General features: G+C 48.7%; 5 protein-coding genes and 1 pseudogene across 6 annotated transcripts; 4 read left to right on the top strand and 2 right to left on the bottom strand.

Moving 5' to 3' along the window:
- The first annotated feature begins 1,066 nt into the window (after positions 1 to 1,066).
- On the top strand, positions 1,067 to 3,941 carry F4817DRAFT_328346 (uncharacterized protein). The gene has a single exon (XM_049302143.1). It carries the CDS (start codon positions 1,484 to 1,486, stop codon positions 3,602 to 3,604), a length of 2,121 nt encoding a protein of 706 aa, XP_049161855.1. The 5' UTR covers positions 1,067 to 1,483; the 3' UTR covers positions 3,605 to 3,941.
- A 334-nt stretch (positions 3,942 to 4,275) lies between these two features.
- On the top strand, positions 4,276 to 4,414 carry F4817DRAFT_t35 (annotated as a pseudogene). The gene has a single exon. The product of its transcript is annotated as a tRNA-OTHER (tRNA).
- Positions 4,415 to 7,908: 3,494 nt separating this feature from the next.
- On the top strand, positions 7,909 to 8,790 carry F4817DRAFT_279629 (cytochrome P450). Its single transcript, XM_049299527.1, has 2 exons — positions 7,909 to 8,148; positions 8,212 to 8,790. The coding sequence occupies exons 1-2, from the start codon at positions 8,035 to 8,037 to the stop codon at positions 8,689 to 8,691; spliced, it is 594 nt and encodes a 197-aa protein (XP_049161856.1). The 5' UTR covers positions 7,909 to 8,034; the 3' UTR covers positions 8,692 to 8,790.
- F4817DRAFT_279625 (uncharacterized protein) lies at positions 8,544 to 10,069 on the bottom strand. Its single transcript, XM_049299526.1, has 2 exons — positions 9,695 to 10,069; positions 8,544 to 9,606 (listed from the first exon to the last, which is right to left on the bottom strand). Exons 1-2 carry the CDS (start codon positions 9,893 to 9,895, stop codon positions 8,890 to 8,892), a joined length of 918 nt encoding a protein of 305 aa, XP_049161857.1. The 5' UTR covers positions 9,896 to 10,069; the 3' UTR covers positions 8,544 to 8,889.
- Positions 10,070 to 10,594: 525 nt separating this feature from the next.
- On the bottom strand, positions 10,595 to 11,622 carry F4817DRAFT_368981 (S-adenosyl-L-methionine-dependent methyltransferase; the record flags this gene model as incomplete). Its single annotated transcript, XM_049307299.1, has 4 exons — positions 10,595 to 11,037; positions 11,086 to 11,166; positions 11,251 to 11,519; positions 11,565 to 11,622. 4 exons carry the CDS (start codon positions 11,620 to 11,622, stop codon positions 10,819 to 10,821), a joined length of 627 nt encoding a protein of 208 aa, XP_049161858.1. The 3' UTR covers positions 10,595 to 10,818.
- On the top strand, positions 11,541 to 13,571 carry F4817DRAFT_279692 (KR domain-containing protein). The gene has a single exon (XM_049299531.1). It carries the CDS (start codon positions 11,660 to 11,662, stop codon positions 13,559 to 13,561), a length of 1,902 nt encoding a protein of 633 aa, XP_049161859.1. The 5' UTR covers positions 11,541 to 11,659; the 3' UTR covers positions 13,562 to 13,571.
- Positions 13,572 to 14,070: the final 499 nt, after the last annotated feature.

Consider the following 14,070-nt stretch of genomic DNA (forward strand, 5'->3'; position numbering starts at 1 on the left):
CCGAGTAAAAGACCGAGTAGTCTAAAGGGTATCGCAGAGAATGCAGCCGATGCTGAAGGGTAAGGAAGCTAGAGATGCCGTGTTAGGAGAGGAGTCGTAAAGGACATGAGGGATCGAATGTCTAATGCGAGATGATGCAAGATGGAGCGACGGGAGTTTCTAATACCGTAACCCCCTGACTGGGAAAAGACGAAGAGCGGAAATAATTGATTGACGATGAATACAATTAGCTGAAGCGTATTACGAATAAAGTGGAAGATCACGAAGTTTAGAAGAACGTTAAGAGGTTAGAGAGAGAGGTTAGGTAGGATCAGGTAATACCTAGAGACAAGAATGGTTATGGAAGGTGATGATCAAAGAGTAGCAGCGAAGTAAATCAGCAGCATTTGAACAAGGACAGGTTTACGGGATGGGTACAAGGGTCAAGGGCCAAGGGCCAAGATTTGGAGACTTCTATTGGACAAGGGAGTGGGAACGACTGCCAATTACCAATGAGTTACCCCCAATTTCTCAACTTCTAGCTACTAGTAATATGTACTAGGTACCTATAGTTTGCACAGCCTGGACCGCGTGGCTGCAGCTGGAGATTTCGGGGATTTGATGGGTCTCCGGTCATCTAAGTACCTGGTAGGTAATTTTGCTTTGAGCTTTCCTCTGAAGGTACCGCCTTAGGTACTCGATATAAGGGTCAGGGGTACACAGAGAGTCTCACGAGATCACGTGATGTTCGATGTAGTCTTCCATTCCTTCCCAAGTTGTCGGGCTCCGCGGAATTCGACTAGAATTCTTGATCTTTTTAGGCTATATCTGCTTAGATAAATAAACCTATCGAACTAAAGCAGTATGCAGCCCCGCTAAACGTTACTCTCATCTGGTTACATGATTAGCGCGTTTCAATTTATAGATCGCCACAGTGAAATCTGCTGCCGCCTGGACATACATTATTGCCCCTGGCAGTACGGTATGAGTACCTAATCGTATAAATATTAACACGGTACGGTACATGTACCAAGTAACAACTGGACGTTACCAGGGTGCATGAATTTCTGAAAAACATTTGAAGAGCCGCATCATCACCATTCATCAATTTGATGAACTGCGTATTTATCTAACCTATCCACCTCCGAAACCTTTAACGACGCATTCTCAAAGTTGCGATTCGCAAGGGAAGATCACTCCTGTCCCCGAGATCTGAATGCGACCTTATGCTATTTTGAGAGAGGAAAGGGTTTGTTTGAAAGGGATATTTCCTTAGGTACCTAACCTATCTTATCATTTTACCAGTCTTGCGCAACTTCGACCTACAGCTCGTATCAAGAGCGCGGCGGTTGTGGCAAGATTACGGCAGGTAAACTCTGGTACTGCATTATTTTGCCCCACACAACGTATTCCACGCCTGTGGGCTTCACTCTTTTTTCCCCCCATTCCTCATCCACAGCATCATCATTACTCTTTATTATCGCGGCCCCTTCACTAAACTGTGATGAGCGGCGCTACCGAGGCATCCGCCCCTAACTCCGGCCAGGGCGGTATTGGTACTCCCAGTAGCTTATCGAGCCAAAAGCGGTCGCGCGACTATGGAGAGCAGCTAAAGGGCTTATCCCCATCTGATGATGAAGATCACCAGAAGGACACCCCGTTACCAGCATTGAAGAAACAGAAAACGGACAATCCCGATAGTGGTAATGACTCTGATCTAGACGACGGCGAAATAGTAGAGTCGAGTCCAAATCCTAGTCTAGCACATGCTCAACCCATCACCGAGGCTGTAGCAGGTCCCTCCAAAACATATGCCCCTGACAACGTTGCGCATGAGCCTTCCGAGGATGGTGAGATTGACAGCCCCATGGCTAAGCCTCAGGAGTCCGATGAATCGGACCAATCTTTCTTCATTGACAAGACCGGGAGCAAGCCTGTTCAACATTCAGGCTGGAACCAAGGGCTCAGTCTAGGTGCAAGAACGTCATTTGGGAAGCCAGCCGCACACCTATTTCCTGCAAACTCAGCTGCTAGAGAAGGACCTATGTTGTCCTCCACATCTTCGCGGCGCGATCGTAGGGACGGGGGTGCTCAATATGCTGGCGGTGGAAGAGAAGAAGATGATGACGATGAGAGGGATAGAGACTATAAACCGCCAACTGAATCGCCTGAGGATCAGCCACCCGTTGGATTTACCGTCGATGGAAATACATGGTATCTACCTCATCTGAGTTTTCGAGCCAAAAAGCATTCTGTTCATACGGCCGACTTCCTCAATGACAGAATCCAGACCTGGATTCTTGCATTTCTCGAGAGGAATGCGAAGCTAGTTGATCGCGTATCTACCGAAGTGGTCCAAGAAGGATTCACTAGCCATCTAAACCTTAAAGGAGCGAATCTTTTCAAGGGCCCTAAAAAACATGCTGACGCTGCTACAAGTGCGGCTCAAAAGGCTATAGATGATGCTAGCCTTGGGGAACTAGTTGAGAGAAAGGTTAAGCAGTTCCAAAAACGGAGAGGTAGAAATACCAAAGAAAACAAGGCCACTTCGGCCAAGGAGCCTAGCCAAGAAGATACTGCCCCCATTACAGACAAACGAGAGGAAGTATTAGGTGACGAGTACGAACTACGGCAACAACGAAGGTATTTCCCGTGGGCAGAAGATCCAACTCAGCACTGCTTGTCATGCTCCGGAATTGGGCATCATGCTCATGAATGTCCACAACGTAACTGTAAATTCTGTGGGAGCCAAGAACACGCTGCGTTCGGCTGTCCCACAAAGCAGAGGTGTTTAAAATGCTGCCAATTAGGGCATAGCAGCGCTAGCTGTGAGGAAAAACTCGCCCTCACGTCGGATGAGCAAGGCGGTTGTGCAATATGCGGCGCCGAGCACGCAGAAGAATGGTGCACCGAAATATGGAGGAGTTTCGCTCCAATCACTGATTCTCATATGAAGGTCAAGGATGTCCCGGCGTTCTGCTACACTTGTGGCGGCGCAGGCCATTACGGGCCGGAATGTGGATTGCCGGATAGGGGAGATAAGGTGACAGGAAAGACGACGTGGTCGCAAGCCAATCGCCTTCTTTACATAGACCAGAATAGCCAGAACATCGCTATCGCTTGGGTCGGTGTGGACCGAAAAGAAGATTTCCACATTCTTGGAAGGGCAAGAAAGCAAACACACACTCACTTCATCTCTAGCGAAGAGTCAGAAGAAGAGCTTGTTCACGCGCCCGTCAGAAAGGCAGAGACTCGAAGTCAGATTAGGATAGCAAGCAATATCGGATCCTTGGGGCAAAGTAGCAATCGCCCCCGATCGCGTCGTAATAACGACCAGAGTTATAGACGTCAGAACGAGAGAGAGTTTTCGCCTCCGCCTCTACCTTCGTACTCTCAAGGCAACGGTACCTCGTCTTGGCAACCACCTCTTCCGCCAGGACCGCCACCACCCTCTCAGAGGAACGGATATCAGGGTTCATTGCCATCCGCGCCTATATCTCTACCTCCGCGTCCGCCAACCTTCAATCAGTCGCCCAGCAGAGGTAGTTCAGGCGGTAGGGGTGGTCATTTCAATCGAGGTGGTCGAGGTGGCCGCGGCCGCGGAAGGGGTAGAGGACGAGGGTAATGCTTTCATCACTTTAACAGCATGTCGAATACGTTAGATGAGTTATGTTCTTGTCAAGCCATTGCATGAATAGTTACTGCCTAGATGCAGGACGGATGAGGTCTCGTGACTAGTTATATCTCATAGCCTAAGATATGATTTAACTGAACTCGATGTGAAGCACATTGATGTGTGCTTGCTCTGTATCTGAGGCTAGATGCCGATCGCTGGGACGTTATTCTTTATCTCAAGTTTGCAGCCTTCATTTATTACTTCTCCGTGCTTTCAGACTTGAGCCTTGTATCCACAGCATAGCGAGGCACGTCCGAAGTATATTTTCCTATGCTCTTATGCGAATAGTATCTCTATAATCAATTGTCTACATCCCCAGAAGAACATAGTGACGCACCCAACTATTTACACGAAATATTCGAGCTGTGGGGACGATAGGTCGTTGTCGATCCTCGTATTTGGTATTCTATCAAGTTTACCCCCATGGGACCCCTAGCAGCGAATACGAAGCTATCCTAAATATAAAGGGCGTACGTCTATATCCGCGTCTATACCGACAGAAAAGGAAAAAAAAAAAAAAAGCCTGCCTTAAAGCCCAGAAGATCTTAGTCGGCCCTATTATGGACTAACCAACCGTAGCCAGTTCCATTATATCGGTATTTACCATGAGTCATTCCATCGCCCGGTTAGCTCAATCGGTAGAGCGTGAGACTCTTAATCTCAAGGTTGCGGGTAAGTTCATCCATCCACAACAGTGGTTCTTCTCACAATCAATTGCATGCTAACATCACCTTAAAGGTTCGACCCCCGCATCGGGCTCAATTCCTGATGCTTCCCAGTCTTCTGGGACTAGCAACCCTATCTTTTTTTCCCTTTTTGTCTACCTATTTATTAGACTGGTGACTAGGAAAGAAATGTTTGTGGGTTCAAATACTTTTTGCTAGGGTTTATAACTGCTCGGAATAAAAGTCGGGCCGATGCCGAGTCGTTTTCCAAGTTGGACTCTCGTCAACATCTTAACGGTTTCGTTTTATCCCTTGGTAATAAGATAAACTAGAATTATAGGACCTTTAGCTCCTCATCTTCAAGGGGATACTCTAGGCGTGCTATGCGCGATGGATCCGCGTTGTTGTATTTACCCAAGACTTAAGAGGCATATAAGCAGCACTAAGACGTTAACATGAGACTTATACAGCTACTACCATATCTTCGTCCGGCGTATATAGCTCTAGCAATGAACACTTGCCGTACCGTGAGTAGTTCCTCCGAAATTGTGGTAGTTGACGGCCATTAGCCCTTGTTCACACAGAATTTTGACTCATTAAGAACAATGGAAACCTTTTTATTGTTTGCCCCTAAACAATGACACAATCCTGTTGTTATAAAGACTAGATAGAACAAGGCAACAACGACACAAGAGTATGCATTGGTTTCAGTGCATGTTCAGAGCCGAATGAGATCTCATGATGTGAGTGGAAACAGTCCACTTGTTCGCAGTAATAAGACTTATACATATATCATCTCACGGCGCCAATAAGCGTCAGCCTTTTTTACTTATCCCACCTTGCCCTGAAAATGACTTCATATCCACAGTACACCACCAGACCTACCCTCCCCAATATACCACCACCACACATTATAAACCTCCCAGGCCTACGCAATGGATCGCGTAGGAACCATTCCCAGCCGGGAGTCGAATACGCATCGGGTTCACACACGAGCAGATCCCGCCAGGATGTTAGAACTAATAACGTCTCCGACTGGGAGAAAAAGTTCCTCAACCCGGTAGTAGGGAATCCGAATTTTCTCCCTCAGCCCCCCTGGCAGGCCAAAGCAAACGAGCCGAAAAGCTCGACGACTATGGACTTGATCCTGGCAAATGCCGCGGCCAAGTCGAGGGACCCGGCTGCTCATGCGTTTTTCCCGCGGAGGCCGGAAAGATACTGGGCGGGATTTGGACCTCAATGGGCACCCGTGGGGCCGGTGTCAAGTCAGCTTCAGGGGACGAGGTTCGCCAATTATTAGGTTGGTGAGTTTAAAGAAGAAAGGGAGCCTGGAGGCTTTATTATCATGGTGATAGTTGTGATCTCCAAGAAATCGTTAACTATCGGTTGCTGTGATTTCGGGAATCTTAGCAATTAATTTTTCTTTGCTATTATTCTCCTTCTTTGAAAAAGGCATGTGCTTTAGTTTAATGTTGATAGTTGCGGTTTCTTAGAATTGCTAACTGCTAGTTGCTATTGCCTTAATTCCTGGCAAGAAACGAGTATTTCAATATGATATTTTATCACATCTTCATTTACAGTCTTATATATATTTTCCTGTGTCCCTAACGTAAGGACCTCGTCTCATTCTGGAGTATTTGGATATCTTACATCTTAGGCTGTGATAGTACTAAAATCTAAAATTATTACGGGAATCATCTAAAGCCTAAAGGAACTTCAATAAATGATCGTGATATGGAAGACAAAATACTTGAAAGTTAAACCTCGCCAAATTTAGCTTTACTCTCAGTCTCATGTAAAGCAGATAGGTACCCAACCTACTAGTAGTTTATTGTGACACATGAAGCCATACTGAGCCACTTACTCTTATCAATCACCCTGGTTTTTTTTTAAGACTCCCCCAAATAATGCCGCTCATCAAGGTACACGATTTATTATTTTCAGTAATGTTTACTAACTAAACTGCAGAAGCGTTAACTGGAAATATATTTTAACAGAATGGACTTGTCAAATACACCACCATACCACAAGGTTGGTATTTTCGTAATAGTGTATATGTGTGAGATCTACCAATATCCATTCACATGGCCTTCAGTCACGTGCTATTAGGACATTCAGAAATATCTCGTGTTTGTAAAAAAAAATATAGTTCTTCAGATCAATAAATCATATTAAATCCAAAAATATTTGACACACTCCCTCGGGTTTAACCGATCACGGCCAAGCCGAGCATTTTTTTCTGCTTCCAGGCTCTTGTTTGCTCGTAGAATCGAACCCGAGGCTTTTGGCATATAATTTTTGCAAGTGGTCGTCCGTCTTACCCAGTGGTGAGGGATTGCAGGACTTAATCGGCTTCAGGCATATATATGAGACTCTTAATTGTCAGACACACCACTACACCACTGGGTAATTTCGTACTGGTATATTTGCTATTACAGTATATCTGACATAACTTGGGATTCGATCGTTTAGTGGAAGAAGACCGGCAAGTTCGAACGGGTAAGTGCAGTTGGTGATATGCGCGTTGCCGCTGAGGTGAAGACGTAAGCCCACCCTTCGGAGAGAGGTCGTACGGAAGGATTTGGGGGGTGGTTTAGGAGGATGTTGAAAATGATAGAGGACTATCTATAGATGTCTTTAAAAGGGGGATATGTTACAGTTACAAGGGAGATGCCTAATCAAATGGGAAGAGACGGCCGTCTCGGAGGGGACGGCGATCGGACAATAGTAGGTATATTTTGCGAGCATTACCCTACCAGATAGCCTACCAATTATATTGAGAGGAATTGGTATTCATTAGAGTACCTATCTGCTAATACATCTCCCCGCTCCTCAACGCCCCCGCGCCAATCCTTCCGTCTCCGGGATGCTACCGCATATACTCGCGGGCTTTTGGATACTATGGTATAACGGGAATGCTATATTGGGGGAGTCTCATGCGGCGTAGATCTGGAAACGCCAGTTATGCTATGTTTTGTTATTGTAGGGTAACTGACTTGCATCAATATTACCTACCTGGGGCCTAGAGTTTGGTAAACGTCGCTGTCGGACGTCGTGAAGGTTTCCCTGAGGGGTTGGAGATGGTGTATGCTTGTGGCTGGATTTATATTGACGTAAATGGATGTTTCTATCTGCACGTTTACGCCCTTTGAAATAATCTCATGGCTTCTAAATGTTGCGGTCGGGGTTCGGACTCTTGCGATAAAAGAAAATCCTAACTGGAAGTCCTGAAAGAAATTACATTTCACAGGAGCTCTCTATCGGACTCAGTTTTACAGCACGACTACAACAGCTATGGAGTTCAGAGAAGGTATTCTTCTTGGCGAGCCCTCCATGGGAGTGCCAACAAGGTACCTCGTCTCAAGTCTCCTCATCATTGGCATCTACGGCCTCTACCGCCAGCTCCTCCCCAAACCCCTCCCCGGAATCCCCTATAACGCCCTATCCGCATCTTCGCTCTAGGCGACGGCCCCGACATGGCGCGCACCGTCGGCACAACCGGTGAGTTCGGCCCCTGGTGCGCGGCACAGGTCGCCAAGGCCGGCGCGCCGCTCTGCCAAGTGTTCGTGCGCCCGTTCTGCCGGCCCTGGGTCTTACTAGCCGACTTTCGCGAGGCGCACGATATCCTCGCCCGTCGCACAGCGCCTGCCCGCGACGCCGACTTCGACAAGTCTAGTTTTATTACCAATAGCATGAGCTGCCTGGGCGAATTCCATGCCGCCATGCGCGCGTCTACGCGTGAGGATGGCTTTAGGAGTAATAGAGCGCATATGCAGGACCTTATGGCACCGAAGTTCTTGCACGGCGTTATTGGGCCGGTGGTGCATGGTAAGGGCTTAGAGTTGGTAAGGCTACTCTGGATATATTGCGCTGATTAACGTCCCCCCTTAGCTTTTTGGCGAACTCATCGCCGGTAATCACACTACGGGCGGCGCACTTGGTTGGCTTGTTAAGTGCCTCACCAGCTACCGGCATATGCAAGCTAAGCTTAGAGAATCCTTGTACGCCGCTCTCCCGCAGGCCATCACAGAGGGCCGGCCCCCAACCTTCGAGGAGCTGCGACGGACACGGCTGCCTTACCTTGACGCATTTATCGAGGAAACACTGCGCCTCAATCTGGTCCCAGCAACGCGTGAGACTATCCGCGACACCACGATCCTCGGTCGCCCCGTTCCTAAAGGCTGCCAGATCTTTCTGATATCTAATGGCCCGGGTTTCCTCGCGCCGTCCTTTGCCGTCTCTGCATCGGAGCGTAGCCCAGCAGCGCAGTCATCATGCGTAGAAAGTATGGTAGGACTATGGAATATAGGTAAGCAAGGCTGGTGCTACGCTTCTCGGTCGGCACTTATGCAGAAGACGGTAGGATTATAGGACACATGTAACGAAGGCTGATGTTACGTCTTGTTTTATGTATAATGCGGAGAGAGGGGAAACCAGCTTGGGGGTAATAGATTATAGAACGATAGAACCATCATGTATTCTATAGTCAGCTGTCCATAGGACCATTTACAATCAGCTCAGCTGCCATGTTACCTCCTAGTTTCTATACTTAGGTAGGTATCTCACTAACTACCTCACTATCTGACTCCTCACAACGTAACGCAACACTCTCGCATCTTTACCAAAAATATTTGGTTTTGGGCGCGGCAACGCTGGGAACTCCGAGCTCACTTTCCAGGACGTACCAGTTCTCTTTCCTACCTCGTTCCATAGCAACTGGAATGTCGTCTCATCATGCAGGAACATCCTGAAATGTTCATCCTCACCTGGCTTGTCTCTGCCTATATGCACCCCGAACAACACGGCTGGATTTTCTGCGCTGGAACCGCGCCGAAAGAAACGCACAATGCGCTCGCAGATGACCAACTGCGACTCCCAGCTAAATAGGTGGAAGAAATTCGACGCATGTATGATGGAGATTTTCCCGTCGAGCGTTCCGGCCAGAGAGCTAGCCGCGTACTCTTCCTCTGGGAGCAACATGTCTCCTGCAACAAAGGTCGCTTTCAAAGTCTCGCGGTCGCGGAACTGCTCATATCCCAGCTCGAGGAACTCGGCATGTAAGTCTGTTCCATACAGGCGCGCCGAATCGACGCCCTCGAAAGCGAGCCGTCGAATCGTCTGGCATATGAAACCACCTATTTCGAGAAAAGTATCCTGCGAGCCAGGCGCCTTGAGCCGCTCGAGAGCTTTTTGCATCTCCGGTTCGTCATCGCCGAATTCGAGGAGACGCAGGTAGGTAAAACAACCGATGCAGGGGTACTTGACGACTTCCCAAGCCTTGTCTCGCTATATGATGTGAAGTGATGGTTAGGAGAGACGGCCTTAGGTTAAAGAGCAATTGATTGGTAAGGTAGGGAGGATGTTCTTCTCTTACAATCTTGAAGATCTCCGCTTCGACTTCGTTCGGAGGGATCTTGCTATACTTTTCTAGAACCTCACGAAATCGGCCGTATTCCCATGGGATCGTGTCCATATACATGTCCTTTCTCCATGCATCGTCGTCTCCGGCGCCAAGCTGCTTTTCCGTTTCCTTGCCCCACTTCTCCGTGTTAACGGCGCTGGTAATGCTCGTCATGTTGCGGTATATTGAGACTGAGCTGATGAATACTTTGACAATTTGCTTGTGAGAGAAGGGGGACAGGGCTACCGGGTTGGAGAGGTTTATTTTTATATTTTCTCTCGCTTTTGAAATATGTACGATGTGCTTTTAATTCCCGGGGAACACCGGAATTTACGGGAATTCCCCGAGGCCTATCCCCTCAACTGGCATAAGACATCACCCCCCTAGTAACCTGTAGAGTATAACGTAAGGTTCCACGCCACTTACTGACATAAAAGGAAAAGATCTTGCGATATGCCTCTATAATAAATATAATTGGCCGGTTTAACAACGTAGAACCAGTTATCTTTAGTCAATCTTGATGCATTATTATTAATACTGAAAATAGTGGAGGTGATGTCTTATGCAGATAATAATGTAGTATTGAGTTACACTGGATCTTGTTTATATAGTAATAGTTTCGAGCATCCCTAAAGCTATACCTAGTAGCTTTCTCATTCTTAACTCATGGTAATCATCTCTATCAAGTGAGTATTGCTTTATGTATGATTGGGTAATATTGAGCTACAGTGAGAGTTGCCCAGTAATTAGAAGTATCAATATTAAATTGTACTGTAACAAGATAGCTTCTTAATAAAGAATGTAATGTAGCGAAAAGTATATTTCGCACGCAGCTTGTAAATGAGACCTCAAGTTTACTCTGCCCCTTTTTTCTTGTTCTTTTCGCTCTAACCGAGCCTTTCACATTCGGATTGACGCGACTCCTAACCACTTCCCTCTCAATCAACTCTTAACTCACTGTCTTAGATATACCTCCAGCAAGCCGAGTGGTCCAAATGCGTGCACTTTGTGGACTTCATATCGCGCATCCGCCTCTTTCAGCAACGCCTCGAACTCCGTTCTAGAGCGCTGTTTGCCGCCATAGCTAATCAACATGATCATATATCGATCTGCCGAATATCCCGCTCTAACAGCCGTGGCCATTTTTCGCCGGGTTCAGGCATGATGATATCGTTGACCAATAGCGGCGTCGCCGGCCCGGAAGACTCCAGCCCGGGAACGAAGGACCGGAACATGGTTACGACATCTCGATCGCACCAGTTATGCGTACACTGGCGGAATAGGTATGCCGCCGCGGGATCGTCCTTTTGGACTGGCTGTGGCTAGAAGAAGCTGTGCTGCATGAAAGTAATGCGTCCCCCAACGTCGTCGGTCAGGAGCGGGCGGCCTTCGGCGAGCATGTCGTTCGAGCCATCTTGTACGACAAATTTGAGATGTGGGAACAACTAGAACGAAGAATAAAGTAAGACATACATGTAACTTATTGAGGAGAACAGGGGACGGTCAGATTGAGCTTTAGATATACTTACTCGAGCCAAAGCTATCGACACATGGCCGCTCCCACCGCCAACATCGACAACAGTGCCTTTGAGCTCTCCCCAGGAGAAACAGTCCCGTAGTTCTTTAATATGGAGGCCCATTCTAGTTGCCCCAGCCATAGCCCTCGCAAAACGCGCAGCTTTATCCGGGTACTTGGCGTAGTACTCGAAGACTGGAAGCCCGTGTCTCGTATAGAAAGGACAATGGGTACTATCCGATTCAAACGGATGCTCCTTGAGACTGTCACTTGACTCGGCCGCTGCTTTTAGCTCTGTCTACGCGTTTGACTACGTTGCTCGCTTACGGCAAGGACATAAGGTCCTTATCCAGTCCGCCACTGGCGGACTCGGGCTCGCAGCCATTCAGCTTGCGCGGGCGAAAGGCGCCGAGGTCTTTGCCATGGTGGGTACGACCGAGAAGGCAGATTTTTTAATCCGAGAGATGAAGCTGCCAGAATCGCACGTCATTGCCATCGCATCAGGAGACGGCGCGTCTGCTCTACACAAAAAGCTCGCTCGTATGACGCCTCACGGCCGTGGCTTCGACATAATACTTAGTACGGCTCGGGGAGATGTATTGCACGCGTCCATCCAAGCACTGGCACCTCTAGGACACCTAGTTGACGTGGGACGTACCGATGTACAGGAATCCAAGGCTTTAGGGATGGAGCTTTTCAGCAAGAGTGCTAACTTCTCCTCGTTTGACCTCTCACTTGTTCTCGACGCTGACCCCGCGCTCGGCAAGGAGCTAATGCAAGCCGTCCATAACTATTATCGAGATGGGCTTATTAGGGCCGTTCGCCCATTCTCAGTCACTGACGTATCTAAGCTTGACCGGGTCTTGTTAAGGTTCTCTAAGGGTACGCATGTCGGTAAGCTGGTGGTGACGTTTCAGGATCCGCAGACACCGGTTAAAATGCTCCCAATACCGTCCCAGCAGCATGTCCAGTTCGATCCCGCGGCATATTACATCGTAGTGGGAGGATTCGGTGGTCTCGGAAGGTCCATTATTAGATGGATGTGCCAGCGCGGAGCTCGCAACTTGGTAGTCTTATCTAGACGCGGGATAGAGAAAAGTTCCCCTGTAGCGCAAAATCTCGTGAACACGCTTGGTGAGCGTGGTATCAATATTCAACCCTTGACATGCGATATCAGCGACCGGTCTCAAGTAACGCGCTTCATAGAGAGTATCTCATTAGTCTCCCCAAATACCCCCGTCAAGGGTATTATTCACGCCGCTGTCTCCTATCTCGACCTCTCCTTCGATAAACTGACCGTCCAGCGATGGCGCGACAGCCTAGCTGCCAAGGTCCAAGGGAGCAAGAATCTGCACGAAGCGACCTTGTCTCTCCCCCGTGGACAGCTGGACTTCTTCGTCATGGTCACCTCACTCGAGTCCATCTACGCATTGGCCACGCAGAGCGCATACACGGCCGCCAACGCATTCCAGGATTCATTTGCGAGGTATCGCCGACGGCTCGACATGCCCGCAACAAGCATATCGTTAGGATTCGTTAATGGTATTGGCGAGCTAGGTCAGGATTCGATCACAGTGGAGATGTTTGCGCGGAACAAGGGGCTAACGCTCTCGGAGGGGGAGTTCCTTGCCCGGCTAGAACCGGCGTTCCTTAACGACGGCCTGACCATCAACGACGGCGAGGGCAACAACTGGGTTGGCCAAGCCGAGGACCTGCTTTCCGCTTCTAATATCCTCACTTGTTTGGACCCGGCCGCAATGGCTGCTACGGAGCGTGACGAAGAGGATGAAGCACGCGACGCGGGCCCGGCCCGGCCGTCAAGGAACGCCATGCCTCGCTGGTACGACGATGGGCGTGTCTCGCTCATTATGCGCGCTTTCGAGGACGCGCGAAGAGACCGACGCACAAGTAGCTCTTCGGACGCCGGGGTGGCAGCAGCACAAGGAGGCGACGACAATGCCGGCAAGTCATCTATCAGTCGCATCCGCCGGCAATTCGATGCAGACATTACCGCAGAGGCTCCGGAGCGTTTCAAGACAGTAGGCTTTGTCACGGGCGCCATCTCGACGGCGGTAGCTGATATGCTCTTCGTAGACGTCTCGAATATTAATCCGGGGCGGTCTGTGGCTGACCACGGCGTCGACAGCCTGATCGCGGCGGAGCTGCGGAACTGGTTCCACCAGGCGCTGGGGGCGAAGATAAATATGCAGGAGTTGCTAGATGCGAGGTCTAGTATTGCGGCGCTAGCGGGTAGGATTGTAGATGCAGCGTCAGCTAAGAGGCAAGATGTGCAAGAGGGGAAAGTGAGGAATACATATAGATAGGATAGATAGCTAAGGAGAAGGCATTTTCTCTAGCGAACCTTGACTGTGTACGGTTTCTTCTTACTCACCTAAAACCACATAAACTCCTAACGCCACGGTCTTCAAAGGTGTGAATTTAATATTCGGTCCCAGCCGGTAAGAAATGAGAAGACTAAACGAGTCAAGGAAGACGATAATCAAAACACAGATGTATACTCATATCACGAACGGAGCCACGGGCGCCAGGAGAAGCTTAGGTACCCGCCCATCCTCCCAGACAACTTAGCCCTGCCCTTACTGGCACTAGGAAGCCCACTGTCCTTAGTTGGTTAAATATACACACAACCTGAGCGCTCGGCCAGCCCTTACATTATGTTTTTACAAGAGATGTCGTGGTTTTCCATTCGCGTACTCCCAGATTAAACATAAGCGAAGTCGTTAGACAGTGCTGATAGGAGTCGAACCCAAATCCACTTATACCTCGACTCTCCCTATTCCTCACGGGAGATACTTGCCATAATTCTAGATGA

Source organism: Daldinia loculata (genome assembly GCF_022478755.1).
Source record: "Daldinia loculata strain CBS 113971 unplaced genomic scaffold F4817scaffold_8, whole genome shotgun sequence".
Taxonomy (NCBI): domain Eukaryota; kingdom Fungi; phylum Ascomycota; class Sordariomycetes; order Xylariales; family Hypoxylaceae; genus Daldinia; species Daldinia loculata.

What these genes read in the sequence shown, in the direction of transcription:
- F4817DRAFT_328346 (XM_049302143.1), top strand. Translation starts at nt 1,484, where the DNA reads ATGAGCGGCGCTACCGAGGCATCCGCCCCTAACTCCGGCCAGGGCGGT.
- F4817DRAFT_279625 (XM_049299526.1), bottom strand. Translation starts at nt 9,895, where the DNA reads ATGACGAGCATTACCAGCGCCGTTAACACGGAGAAGTGGGGCAAGGAA. An exon ending in AAGCGGAGATCTTCAAGATT is followed by an intron (nt 9,607 to 9,694) that starts GTAAGAGAAGAA and finishes CACATCATATAG; the next exon opens with CGAGACAAGGCTTGGGAAGT.
- F4817DRAFT_279629 (XM_049299527.1), top strand. Translation starts at nt 8,035, where the DNA reads ATGCCGCCATGCGCGCGTCTACGCGTGAGGATGGCTTTAGGAGTAATA. An exon ending in TATTGGGCCGGTGGTGCATG is followed by an intron (nt 8,149 to 8,211) that starts GTAAGGGCTTAG and finishes GTCCCCCCTTAG; the next exon opens with CTTTTTGGCGAACTCATCGC.
- F4817DRAFT_279692 (XM_049299531.1), top strand. Translation starts at nt 11,660, where the DNA reads ATGGTGGGTACGACCGAGAAGGCAGATTTTTTAATCCGAGAGATGAAG.